We start from the raw sequence: 13988 nt of genomic DNA on the forward strand, positions 1-13988 counted from the left end.
GCTGTGGCTCAGGTGGTAGAGCGAGTTGGCCACTAATCGCAGGGTTGGTTCGATTCCCGGCCCACATGTCTCCATATGCCGAAGTGTCCTTGGGCAAGACACTGAACCCCAAGTTGCTCCCAATGGCAGTCTAGCACCTTGCATGGCAGACCATGCCAAAAACACTGCCAATTTTTTTTACAGTTTTTGTTCGAGTCTTTTGACAAAAATGTCCTTTAAAATTTGTCAATATTTTGTTTTGTCATATTCATTTATTTTAGTCAGTTTTACTCAAACGAAAACTGCATCATTTAGTTGATGATGAACAAAACGGACAAAAAGTGAGTCGAACTGTAACAGACTTCAAAATATTAAATATTAAAACATTTAGAAAACAATTCTAAACTTTTTCTAATGTAATCACGCATCAAATACACATGCTGTCCTTGTTGTGAAAAACCTGATCTCCTGAAAAGAATCATGAATAGACTGAAGTACTAGATACTTTTTTCAAAGTTATTCTACTGTATTATGAATTCTTCATGATTTAGAGACATATTCATTTTCTGTGAAAGGATTTTACATTGTGTGTAGCGTGTTTTTAGTCATGAAGTTTACGTTTAAGTGGTTTGGGAGGAAAAAATCATGCTTATAAAAACGCTCTGACATGCAAATTTATCTTCAGCTTTATTTCATTAGACACTGCTTCTGAATTTAATTATATTGTATTTTGTGATCTACATCACCTAAAGCTGTTTGTAAAGTTTGTAATTTGTCCGGACTGTGAGCTGTTTTCTTCCTCTCCTCCATCAGGTGCTCGAACTGAAGTGCTCCTCTCACACGTCATATTAGAGTTTCATATGATCTCAGTTTAAATGAGATAAAACGACTATTTGACAATAAAACGTTTTGTCGATAATAATTTATTGCCAACGTTGATAACGTCGACAAATCGTTTCATCCCTATGTCAGAATATCAGATCATGTGACTCTCAGATAATCTTCAGTTTACAGTGAGGATTCTCCAAGCATGAGGGGGAGTAAATTATTACAGATTTTTCATTTTTTTAGGGTAAAATTAGGACACAATCAGATAAGTTAAAGCAACATTCTCTTCCATTATCTGACAGAACTCTGTTTTCAATATGATTTTTCCCCATTATTGTTAAATCGTTATTTACTGCAGAATGAGAATGAAGGAGGTTTTGAGAGTTTTGTGAAATCTTACTCCAGTTTCTCCAGTTTACAGTGAGGATTCTTCAGTCCATCAGAGAGCAGCTTCACTCCTGAATCTCTTAGTTTATTCCCAGACATAATCAGTTCTTTCAGGTGTGAGGGGTTTGATCTCAGAGCTGAAGTCAGAGCAGCACAACCTTCATCTGTGACATCACAAACACTCAACCTGCAGAGAACAATGACACACTCTTCAATTTCTCAGTTCACAACACACACATGAGATTATCTTAAGTATCTTTGGTTTGATCTGTGACATCAAAATACCTCAACCTGCAGTAAGATAAAAAAGATGAGATATGAACTGACACCTGCTTCAATTTAAAATATAATCTTACAGACAGTAAAAACCTACAAATAAACAAACTAGGTATATACGGTATATACATTTTCATATCATGACAATTGGTGAAGCATTTATAATTGTACATGTTCATATAACGTATTGTATTGTATTACAAAATGGTTGAAAGATAAATACACTTTATTGTTGTTCTTAATTACAAGATTTAGTTACTTGTTTTTTAATTTTTTCATTAAATGATCACAAAGAAAGTAACTTTGCAAAGATCAAACCATATAAGTTTCAAAGAAACATGGTGGCTTTTAAGAGTCTAAATTTATGGTTTATATTAAATTGCATATTAAAAAAGTAACTATAATGGTAACATTTTGAGGGAAATGTGCAACTGAAAAAGAAACATTAATTTCAGAGTTTCCTAGTAATTTGGTATGTCTATTTATTACTGTTTTAACATGTTCTGTCAACTATAAAAACATCAGAAAAATAAATTGCCATGACCAGCTCTACATACAGGCCCGTAGCCAGCCTAGTGGAGGGGGGGTGGAGGGAGGGGTGGTCAAAAAATACATTTTTGCCCCCTCATTTTTCAAATACTTAATTTGGTGACTAATTTATGTTGGATTAGTTTGTCTGCAGATATCTTAACAAGCACGCTTTTTGATGCACTGAAAATATTTACTACAATGTTGTCAAATTGCTTACCAAGTATAACAACCGGCTCAACTCCAGTGGATTCATTAATATCTTCTGGAGTGAAACGCTATGAGTGTGTAAGAAATAGAAGCTTCCAGCCAGCTGTGGTATGCACGTTCACGGGAGGATCAAGTTCAAACTGCCTCTCACGTGATGTAAGCACATTGGCATGTCGATATCGTCAAAGCTCTCGGCTGGTCTGAAACTGGCAGGGTTAAAAAATTTTCACTGCTCACCCTCAATATTTTGAATGATTCAATGTGTATTTTGAGTCAGCGAGCAGCTCAGGATCATTGATAGTGTATCTGTGAAAAGTTAGTCTTTCCTCTTGCGATGATACCTGTGGATGTAATCTAATGTTTTTCAGTAGGTTGAGGATCAGCACACACATGCACCATTTAAAAAAAGAAACAAATACAAATCTATAGCAAAACCAGTTCAGTTTCTGTATTTTAAAGGTCTGATCACCATTTCCTTGCATTGTATGAATCTACTGAGCTGAAATATTCTTCTGTGTTCAGCAGGAGAAAAAAGTCATACACATCTGGGATGGCATGAGGATGAGTAAATGATGAGAGAACTTTAATTTCTTGGTGAACTATCCCTTTAAAGAAATATTTTGTTTATATTGAGCTCAATCAAAAGCATTTGTGGCATTATGTTGATTACCACAAAAATGTATTTTATTCAGCAGTAATAAGAGAGAAATGGGCTAAAGTTTCTGTCAGTCACTCAACAGATGTTTGAAGTCTCATCGCAGCCGTGGTAACTCGATTTTTAAAACGTACTCCAGGGTAATATAATACAAAGTTCAATGTTATAAATTTACACCAAATATTTTTAAGATAAAAAAAAATTCTACATTTATATTGTTAAATAAGGTAGAAATGTGTCATAACACGTCTGTGAAAAGGATCCAACAGCGACACGAGGGACAAAAATCAGCCAGGATCAGTTTGACGCCGGGTTCACGCATCCTCTGTGAGTGGGAAATTTTAATTTCAGCATCCATATTAACAGTCACGAGGTGAAGTGTCTCAGATGCGGCAGTGAGCGGATAGTTAAGTATTTTTGCTGCATGACTAACGCTGGACTCAGCGGATCTGAGTGAATAAAATCTCAAATAATCAGGTTGATTATAGAAAATAACCAAAAGCAAATGAAAATAATTTAAATCAAACCTACAAAATACTGCACAATCTACAATCTGAATACCAACAAATACAAATTAGCTAAAAAGAATGAATAAATAAACTGCATTGCTTTTGGCTGTACATGTAGGCTATAGGGATGTTTGGGCTTTACTATATTAACCAATCATGACCAAGTTCACTGATAAACATAAGAAAATGCACATGACTGATTTTTTTCATTGAAGCAACAATTGACCTCAATTGGCCCACATGACTCCATATGCTGAAGTGTCCTTGGGCAAGACACTGAACCCCAAGTTGCTCCCAATGGCAGTCTAGCGCCTTGCATAGCAGACCATGCCAAAAACACTGGCAATTTTTTCACAGTTTTTGGAACTGTTTGGAAAGTTTGTAATTCGTCCAGACGGTGAGCTGTTTTCTTCCTCTCCTCCATCATGTGCTCGAGCTGAAGTGCTCCTCTCACGTCATCTCAGGTTAAATTAGATAAAACGACTATTTGACAATAAAATATTTTGTCGATAAATATTATTGCCAAAGTTGATAATGTTGACAATTCGTTTCAGCCCTATGTCAGAATATCAGATCATGTGACTCTCAGATGATCTTCAGTTTACAGTGAGGATTCTCCAAACATGAGGGGGAGTAAATTATAGATTTTTCATTTTTTAGGGTAAAATTAGGCCTCAATCTTATAAGTTAAAGCAACATTCTCTTCCGCTATCTGACAGAACTGTTTTCAATATGAAACAGTTTTTTCCCCATTATTGTTAAATCATTGATTATTTACTACAGGATAATGAAGGAGGATTTGACAGTTTTGTGAAATCTTACTTCAGTATCTCCAGTTTACAGTCAGGATTCTTCAGTACATCAGAGAGCAGCTTCACTCCTGAATCTCTTAGTTTATTCCCAGACAGATTCAGTTCTTTCAGGTGTGAGGGGTTTGATCTCTGAGCTGAAGTCAGAGAAGCACAACCTTCATCTGTGACACCACATTCACTAAACCTGCAGAGAACAATGACACACTCTTCACTCTCTAAGTTCATAACACACACATCAGTTCAACAGGAGAATTTTACTATTTCTGTGTCCATTTAATATTTATTCAAATGTGTGTTTGTGTTTCAAATGTGTAAGGAAACATCAATTCAATATGATACAAAAATATCTAAATATGAATCTAGCTAATATGTAATCAAACATCTTTACCGATGATGAAGCTTTAATTCAATCAAAACAAAGATTAATAAAATCAGTTCCCCTTCTGTCACTCTCTCCACTTTGTGTCAGAGAAGTGACACTAGGGGTCTCTCTTGAGCGCCGATATATACCGCTGTTCTATGAAAAAAGGCCAGTGAGAAGTTGGCAGATGGTATTTGCATATCCCGCCCCTGGACATACGGGTATTTAAGCGGGGTGAATACGGGAGTTCATTCAGAAAATTTCTTTGGAGCCGATGGTCGTGTATGCAGTTGCTGCGAGTTACACACCAAGTTCCTGTTTAAATCCTCTGACGCTCTGCATGCTGTTGGACTTTACGGCGCACAACAGCGGCTTTCTCCTTCGTGCACGGCTGTGCATTCTTGCCCCTGGGTGCTTCGACACCGCAGACAACTCGAAAGAGTTATTCTAAAAGAGTAATTTCGCTCTAAAAAGAGCAAAACACAGCGGCGTTGAACGTCTTTCTCAGGACGCATCTTTTTAAAGATGATTTTTCCGCCCATGTTTCTGGATGCGGTTGATTTCTCCCCACATCTGACGGTCATAAAAACTGCCTTGCATACCTGGGTTGAAATCACACGCAGGCAGCGTTTTTATGAATGGTCTATGTTTTCAGTACGAGAACATAGCCATGACAGCATTGCGGTCGTAGGCTTTTTCTTGTAGTGAGAGAAAGCCACTTCAGCCGGCCCCCGCACCTCGCCTCCTTCCTACGGGATTGAGGCAGGCGCCGCGGGCGATGAAGACGATCTGGGGACATTGACGGGCTCCGTTTCGCTGGGTGAACCCCCTCAAAACCCCCCGCCTCCCTGGCACGTTTGTTTGTTTCCGTCCGAGCTCGGGATGAACATTCTCTCCAATGGGTTATGTTTTCGGTGTGAGAACATAACCGCGGCAGCGTTGCGATCTCTGCTTTCTCTTGTAGTGACAGAAAGCCATTTCAGCTGCCCCCCGTGCCTCGCCTCCTTCCTACGGGATTGAGGCAGGTGCCGCGGGCGATGAAAGACGATCTGGGGAGAATAACGGGACAATTTCACCGAGTAAATCCCCTCGAAACCTCCTGCCTCTCCGGCACGCTTGCCTGCTTCCCCCGACCTCGGGATTAGTGCGGTACGCTTAACGGCCTACCGTCCGGTCCCTCAAGCTCCCCGGCATTGGATGATGACATCACCGCTGCATCGGAGAGCGTAACAGTGGCGTCGGATGCGGATAACTTGCCTGGGCTGCCACGTTCGGGTCTGCCGCCCAGTCTGAGCCTGACGCACGGAGGTCCGCTATTGCGTCCAGGTCTCAACAGTCCCGGCATGCTGGATGCGGCCACAGTCCACCTTCAGCCCCACGACTGTTCCCCGGCTGGCCGGTTAGGACGAGTCCAGAGGATGCCAACATTAGACCTCCTCCTCAGTCACGAACCCACCCCCTGCCGGGTGCGCGGAGCAAGGTAAGTGCTTCGAGTCTGTTCTCAGCACCAGAGCCTCGGGAAGCTTCAATGCCTCCTGACGCCGTATTACCTGTTCCGCCTGCTGCGAAGCCCCGCCGGGTACGTCCAAAATACTTGTCCCCTTGGTGCCCCTAGCATGGAGTTTAGAGGCATGGCTTTCACTGACCAACCCTACAGGCTGGCTGCACCGGACCATTCGACTCGGTTACGCAATTCAGTTTGCCAGGCCTCCGCCCCCTTCGCAGGGCGTCCATTTTTCTGCAGTATACGGCGAACATGCCAAGTCCATTCGCGAAGAAATCGCCTCTCTGCTAATCAAAGACTCGATAGAGCCTGTCCCTCCAACCGAAACAAGAAGGGTTTCTACAGCCCTTACTTCGTTGTACCCAAGCAAGGCGGCGGTTTACGACCGATCTTGGACCTGCGAGTTTTCAACCGGCTCTGTCCAAACTCCCATTCAAAATGCTCACCCAGAAACAAATTCTGTCTGGCATCTAGATTGGTTCGCAGTGGTAGACCTGAAGGATCCGTACTTTCACGTCTCGATCCTGCCACGACACCGACCTGTTCTATGGTTCACGGTCGGGCGAAAAGTCGAAAGTCCTCCCCTTCGGCCTGTCTCTGTCCCCTCATCCTGGCCCCCTCACGAGAGTTACTATGCGTGCACAGAGACCGGGCACCTCAGCCATTTGGGGCTTCAGGTCAACTGGGAAAAGTGTGAGCTCGCCCCAGTTCAGAGCATCTCTTTTCTCAGCATGGAGTTAGACTCACGTCTCAATGTCAGCACGTCTCTCCAACAAGCGTGCACAGTCGGTGCTGAAATGCCTCGCTTCCCTCAAGCCAGGCACTGTGATCCCTTTTACGTTTCACAAAGGCTCCTGGGGCATATGGCATCCTCCGTGGTGGCCGCTCCACTGGGGTAGATGCATATGAGACCACCTCAGCACTGGCCTCAGACTCGAGTCCCGAGACAAGCATGGTGTCGCGGCACCCACTGTGTGAGAATCACCACCACCTGCCGCCAAACCTTCAAACCCTGAACAGACCTCTGCTTTCTACGGACCCTTGCAGCAGGTGTCCCGACGCGTCCTGGTCACAACCGACGCCTCCAGAAAGTTTCTCCTGTTAATTAGAGACAAATATGTCCTAGTCAGGTCAGACAGCACCATAGTGGTAGCCTACTTAAATCGCCAAGGTGGTGTACGCTCCCACCACATGTCACAGCTCGCCAGTCGTCTCCTCCTTTGGAGCCAGCAGAGACTCAAGTCACTGCGCACTGCTCACATCCCCGGCAACCTCAATGTGATAGCGAATGCGCTGTCACGACAACGCTTGCCCAGCGGGGAGTGGAGGCTCCACCCCCAGTCGGTCCAGCTGATCTGGGACCGGTTCGGCAAGGCCAAGGTAGACCTGTTTGCCTCCCAAGGAACCTCCCACTGCCCGCTCTGGTATGCCCGGACAGAGGCTCCCCTCGGGGCAGACGCTTTGGCACACAGCTGGCCCACGGTCCGCGTAAGTACGCATTTCCCCCAGTGAGCCTTCTTGCACAGGTGCTGTGCAAGGTCAGGGAGGACGAGGAGCAAGTCACCTTGGTGGCCCCCCTATTGGCCCACTCGGACTTGGTTCTCGGACCTCACGCTTCTTGTGACAGCCCCTCCCTGGTGAATTCCCCTGAGGAAGGACCTCCTTTCTCAGGGACAGGGCACGCTCTGGCACCCGCACCCAGACCTCTGGAACCTCCACGTCTGGCCCTTGGACGGGATGCGGAAGATCTAGCCGGTCTACCACCCACCGTCATAGATACTATCAACCAAGCCAGAGCCCCCTCTACCAGGCATCTTTACGCCCTAAAGTGGCGCTTGTTAGAAGATCTAAGTGGCCTACCACCTGCTGTCATAGACATGATCAACCAAGCCAGAGCTTCCTCTACCAGGCAACTTTACGCCCTGAAGTGGCACTTGTTTGCGAATTGTTGTTCTTCTCAGTCTGAAGACCAACAGAGGTGCGCATTCGGGTCAGTGTGGTTGGAGGGGAGGCTGTCCCCCTCCACCTTGAAGGTGTATGTTGCTGCTATTGCAGCCCACCATGACGCAGTAGACGGCAAGTCTTTGGGTATGATCATTTATTGGATGATGTTTTTTGGATTAACATTTGGACTAGATCAGTTTCTATAGTATTTCCTAATAACATGTGACACATAGTTCATACATAACTATCAAAAAATATTTCTATCAGAATATCAGATCATGTGATTCTCAGACGATCTTCAGATTACAGTGAGGATTCTCCAAACATGAGGGCTAGTAAATTACAGATTTAAATTTTAGGGTAAAATTAGGACTCAATCAGAAAAGTTAAAGCAAAATCTCTTCCATTGTTTGAGAGAAATCTGTTTTCAATGTTTTTTGTTTGTTTGTTTTTGTTTTAATCTTTTTCATTGTGGTTAAATTATTGATTATTTACTACATAATGAGAATGGAGGAGGATTTGAGAGTTTTGTGAAATCTTACACCAGTATCTCCAGTTTCAAGTCAGGATTCTTTAGTCCATCAGAGAGCAGCTTCACTCCTGAATCTCTTAATTTATTATCAGACAGGTTCAGTTCTTTCAGGTGTGAGGGGTTTGATATCAGAGCTGAAGTTAGAGCAGCACAACCTTCATCTGTGACACCACAATCACTAAACCTGCAGAGAACAATGACACACTCTTTACTCTCTCAGTTCACAACACACACATCAGTTCAACAGGAGAATATTACCATTTCTGTGTCCATTTAATATTTATTGAAATGTATGTGTGTTTGTGTTTCAAATGTGTAAGGAAACATCAATTCAATATGATACAAAAATATCTAAATATGAATCTAGCTAATACGTAATCAAACATCTTAACTGATGATGAAGCTTCAGTAAGTAATATGCAAGTACGCATTTTCCCCAGTGAGCCTTCTTGCACAGGTGCTATTTAAGGTCAGGGCGGACAAGGAACAAGTCATTCTTGTGGCCCCCTACTGGCCCTTTCAGACTTGGTTCTTGGATCTCGTGCTCCTCGCGACAGCCCCTCCCTGGCGAATCGCCCTGAGGAAGGACCTTCTCTCTCAGGGATGGGGCACCCTCTGGCATTTGCACCCAGACCTCTGGAACCTCCACGTCTGGCCCCTGGACAGGATGCGGAAGATCTAAGTGGCCTACCACCTGCTGTCATAGACATGATCAACCAAGCCAGAGCTTCCTCTACCAGGCAACTTTATGCCCTGAAGTGGCGCTTGTTCACAAATTGTTGTTCTTCACAGTCTGAAGACCCACAGAGGTGCGCATTCGGGTCAGTGCTCTCATTTCTGCACGAGAGGTTGAGGGGAGGCTGTCCCCCTCCACCTTGAAGGTGTATGTTGCCGCTATACACAATTTAAAAATATTTCTATCAGAATATCAGATCATGTGATTCTCAGACGATCTTCAGTTTACAGTGAGGATTCTCCAAACATTAGGGCTAGTAAATTATAGATTTAAATTTATGGTAAAATTAGGAATCAATCAGAAAAGTTAAAGCAAACATCTCTTCCATTGTTTGAGAGAACTCTGTTTTCAATGTTTTTTGTTCGTTTGTTTTTGTTTTAATCTTTTTCATTGCGGTTAAATCGTTGATTATTTACTACAGAATGAGAATGGAGGAGGATTTGACAGTTTTGTGAAATCTTACACCAGTATCTCCAGTTTCAAGTCAGGATTCTTTAGTCCATCAGAGAGCAGCTTCACTCCTGAATCTCTTAATTTATTCCCAGACAGATTCAGTTCTTTCAGGTGTGAGGGGTTTGATCTCAGAGCTGAATTCAGAGCAGCACAACCTTCATCTGTGACACCACAATCACTTAACCTGCAGTAAGATAAAAAATATGAGATATGAACTGACACCAGCTTCAATTAAAAATAAATTCTTACAGACAGTAAAAAAAGTGGACCTTTTTGCAGTATTTCTGCTGATTTTGTATTTAATTATGAGGTTCAAATACTTCATTTTGGTGACTTTTTATGCAGTAATTTATGCTGGATTAGTTTGTCTGCTGATATCTAAATGAGCACGCTTTTTGATGCACTGAAAATATATACTACAATGTTGTCAAATTGCTTAAACAGTATAACAACCGAACCCTGTATTGTAGTCTTTTTGAACATATGTTCAATATCCTGCGACCATGACGCTCGACATTCGGTTTCACAGATGTAAGGGACCGTCTGAAAACTCCACTCACTCCGCTAAAACATAGGAGATGTCCACTCATTCACTCAACTAACGTGCAAGTTATATATATATATATATATATATATATATACACAACATTTAGTTCCGGTCCTTCTGAATCTGATGGTGTGACACCATCAGCATTTGGATGCTTCACTTTGTGTGTATCATTCCACGTTCATGTTATTCTAAACTAAAGTGTATCTGATAGGAGTTACTGGATTTATTTTTGAAATTACATAAGTTAGCCAGCAGGTGGTGGTAAAAAATAATTTTTGTGTGTAATATGAGCCAGTTGGTGACAAAGTGAATCCATTAGTCATTGTTTACATAGAACTGCACTCCGTCATCACTGTATTACTAATACATTACCAAAGCTAGGTAATAGCTTTAAACAGCTTTAAAGGACATCTTCAGGATTAAGGCTCATGCTGAGAGACACAATAGAATGATTTATTACAGAACTCAAGTGCTTAACTTTTATTTGAATTTCCACATTGGATACATACTGTTTAAAATGGTGGAGGACATCGCTGTTCCTATAGAGAATGACTCTTGCGCAATGGCTACCACGAAATAGAGAAGAATACCTCTGCTTGGACATCTATTTTCCATTGAGAAAGCTGACAGCATTTCTGATTGGGTGTGGCAACAGGTGATCGCACACACTCCATCTCTCTCTCTCTCTCTCTCTCTCTCTCTCTCTCTCTCTCTCTCTCTCTTCTCTTTCTTTCTCTTTCTCTCTCACACACACACACAGACACACAGACAGACACACACACTCCTATGTGTTTGCACACATAGGAGACCAAACAATGTGGCAGTGGATAGCTGTGTCTGTTGTGTGAAAGTGAGAATGTGAGTGCATTTAATTTGATCACCGGTCTCCTCATAGGTGTTATTTTGTCATAAACCATACATCATCATATGGTCTCTGTTTAAACACTAAAAAAATATAATCTTAAGTAAAAATTGTTTAGTTTGGCAGACCATGCCAAAAACACTGGCAATTTTTTCACAGTTTTTGTCCTTCAAAATTAGTCAATATTTCGTCATGTCATATTCTTTTATTTTATTCAGTTTTACTCAAACAAAAACTGCATTATTTAGTTGATGACAGACAAAATGGACAAAAAGTGTGTCAAACTGTAACAGACTAAAAAATTATTAAATATTAAAACATTTAGAAAACAATTCTAAACATTTTCTAATGTAATCACATATCAAATATACATGCTGTTCTTGTGAAAAACCTGATCTCCTGAAATAACATGATTAGACTGAAGTATTAGATACTTTTTAAAAGTTATTCTACTGTATTCTGAATTCTTCATGATTTAGAGACATATTAATTTTCTGTGAAAGGATTTTACATTGTGTGTAGCGTGTTTTTAGTCATGACTGCGGGGAGTGGTTGGCGTTTAAGTGGTTTGGGGAAAAAAAAATCACACCTTTAAAAACGCTCTGACATGCTAATTTATCTTCAGCTTTATTTCATTAGACACTGCTTCTTAATTTAATTATATTGTATTTTGCGATCTACATCACCTAAAGCTGTTTGTAAAGTTTGTAATTCGTCCGGACTGTGAGCTGTTTTCTTCCTCTCCTCCATCAGGTGCTCAAACTGAAGTGCTCCTCTCACACGTCATCATTAGATTTTCATATGATCTCAGTTTAAATTAGATAAAACGACTATTTGACAATAAAACATTTTGTCGATAATTATTTATTGCCAATGTTGATAACATCGACAAATCGTTTCATCCTATGTCAGAATAGCAGATCATGTGACTCTCAGATGATCTTCAGTTTACACTGAGGATTCTCCAAATATGAGAGTAAATTATTACAGATTTTTCATTTTTTTAGGGTAAAATTAGGACACAATCAGATAAGTTAAAGCAACATTCTCTTCCGTTATCTGACAGAACTCTGTTTATTTGATAAATCATTGATTATTTACTGCAGAAGAATGAAGGGGGATTTGACAATTTTGTGAAATCTTACCACAGTTTCTCCAGTTTACAGTGAGGATTCTTCAGTACATCAGAGAGCAGCTTCACTCCTGAATCTCTTAGTTTATTCACAGACAGATTCAGTTCTTTCAGGTGTGAGGGGTTTGATCTCAGAGCTGATGTCAGAGCAGCACAACCTTCATCTGTGACACCACAATACATCAACCTGCAGAGAACAATGACACACTCTTCACTCTCTCAGTTCACAACACACACATCAGTTCAACAGGAGAATATTACCATTCCTGTGTCCATTTAATATTTTTTCAAATGTATGTGTGTTTGTGTTTCAAATGTGATACAAAAATATCTAAATATGAATCTAGCTAATACATAATCAAACATCTTTACTGATGATGAAAAGCTTTAATTCAATCAAAACAAAGATTAATCAGATATTTTTTAAATATCAGACAAAATAATTTGTTCCCCGTCTGTCGCTCACTTCGACGTTGTGTCGAAGAAGCAACACTAGCTGTCTCTCTTGAGAGCCTCGCACATCTCTGAACATGAAAAAAGGCCAATGAGAAATTGGCAGACAGAATTTGCATGTCCCGCCCCCGGACATACGGGTATAAAGGGAGGGAAATGCATCTGTTCATTCAGAAATTTTCTTCGGAGCCGACCGGTTGTGTGAGCAGTGAGCTGCGATTCACAAAACTGTTCACCTCATCTCTAAGAGCATATGCTGATGGATCTACAGTGCATATCAGCGGCTTTCTCCTTCTCTGCATGGCAGTGCAGCTTTGCCCCTGGGCGCTTCAACAGCGCTGTCTAAAAGAGAATTTTGTGAAAGACTTTTATTCTCTAAAAGAGCAATACACAGCGACGTTGAACGTCCTTTTCAGGACGTGTCTTTATAAAGATGCCCTTCCGCCCCTGTGAAGTTCCTGGATGCGGTCGAGTTCTCTCTGCTCCTGACAGTCACAGGCGCTGCCTCGTGTGTCTGGGCCGCGATCACACCGAGGCAGCATTTGTGGATGGTTCGTGTTCTCACTGCGAGAACCTTACCATGACAACGTTGTGGTCGCGGCTTTCCTTCCTAAAAAGGAACACCACTCCAGGCGCCTCCCGCGTTGCTCCTTCTTCCCACGGGATTGAGGATGACCCGGCTGGCGATGGAGGCGATTTGGTGATGGCAGCATGCCCGGTTCCGCAGGGTAAATCCCCACGAACCACCCACCCCCGACAAGCTCGTTGACTTCTGCCCGGCTCGGGGTGACTCCTGCCCTGACTCGGGGTGACTCGCCTCACGGCAGACTGCCTATCCTCTTGAGCCCCACCGACCTGGATGATGAGCTCGCCGCTGCATCGGAGTGTGTTCCGGCGTCTGACGCGGAAAACTCGATTGGGCTGCCACCCTCGGGTCAGCACGCCCAGTCAGATGCTGACGCCCAGATGGCCGACATGCTTGCCAGGGCTGCCGTCAGCGTGGGGTTGGACTGGAATCCTCCGTCCTCCCCATAGCCTTCGCGGCTGGATGATTGGTTCCTCGGGTCTGGGCGCCGCTCACAGCCACAGCCACACCCCCCCCCACCCCCCCACCCCCGGTTCCTTCCTTCCCGAAAGTGCATGATGAGCTGACAAGGTCTTGGAGGGCACCTTTTACTGCCCGTAATCAACCCCCTCGCTCATCCGCTCTCACTACCCTCGACGGCGGAGTGGTCCACGTGTACTCGGCGGTCCCTCAGGTGGACTGAGCGGTTGCG

General features: G+C 42.7%; 1 protein-coding gene and 1 long non-coding RNA gene across 2 annotated transcripts in view; one reads left to right on the forward strand and one right to left on the reverse strand.

Annotated features, from left to right (window-relative positions):
• LOC127650383 (NACHT, LRR and PYD domains-containing protein 12-like) overlaps positions 1–13988 on the reverse strand; it is a 294503-nt gene that overhangs the window by 95136 nt on the left and 185379 nt on the right. Inside the window, exons 11-14 of the mRNA XM_052135780.1 lie at positions 9725–9898; positions 8536–8709; positions 4195–4368; positions 1208–1381 (exon numbers count right to left, since the gene is read on the reverse strand). Coding sequence (XP_051991740.1) covers positions 1208–1381; positions 4195–4368; positions 8536–8709; positions 9725–9898 — 696 coding nt within the window. The remainder of the gene's footprint in view (positions 1–1207; positions 1382–4194; positions 4369–8535; positions 8710–9724; positions 9899–13988) is intronic.
• Positions 1–13988, forward strand: part of LOC127650485 (uncharacterized) — a 240457-nt gene that overhangs the window by 52454 nt on the left and 174015 nt on the right. The window lies entirely within an intron of this gene.

The sequence above is a fragment of the Xyrauchen texanus genome, chromosome 10 (genome assembly GCF_025860055.1).
Source record: "Xyrauchen texanus isolate HMW12.3.18 chromosome 10, RBS_HiC_50CHRs, whole genome shotgun sequence".
In the NCBI taxonomy this organism is placed as follows: Eukaryota; Metazoa; Chordata; class Actinopteri; order Cypriniformes; family Catostomidae; genus Xyrauchen; species Xyrauchen texanus.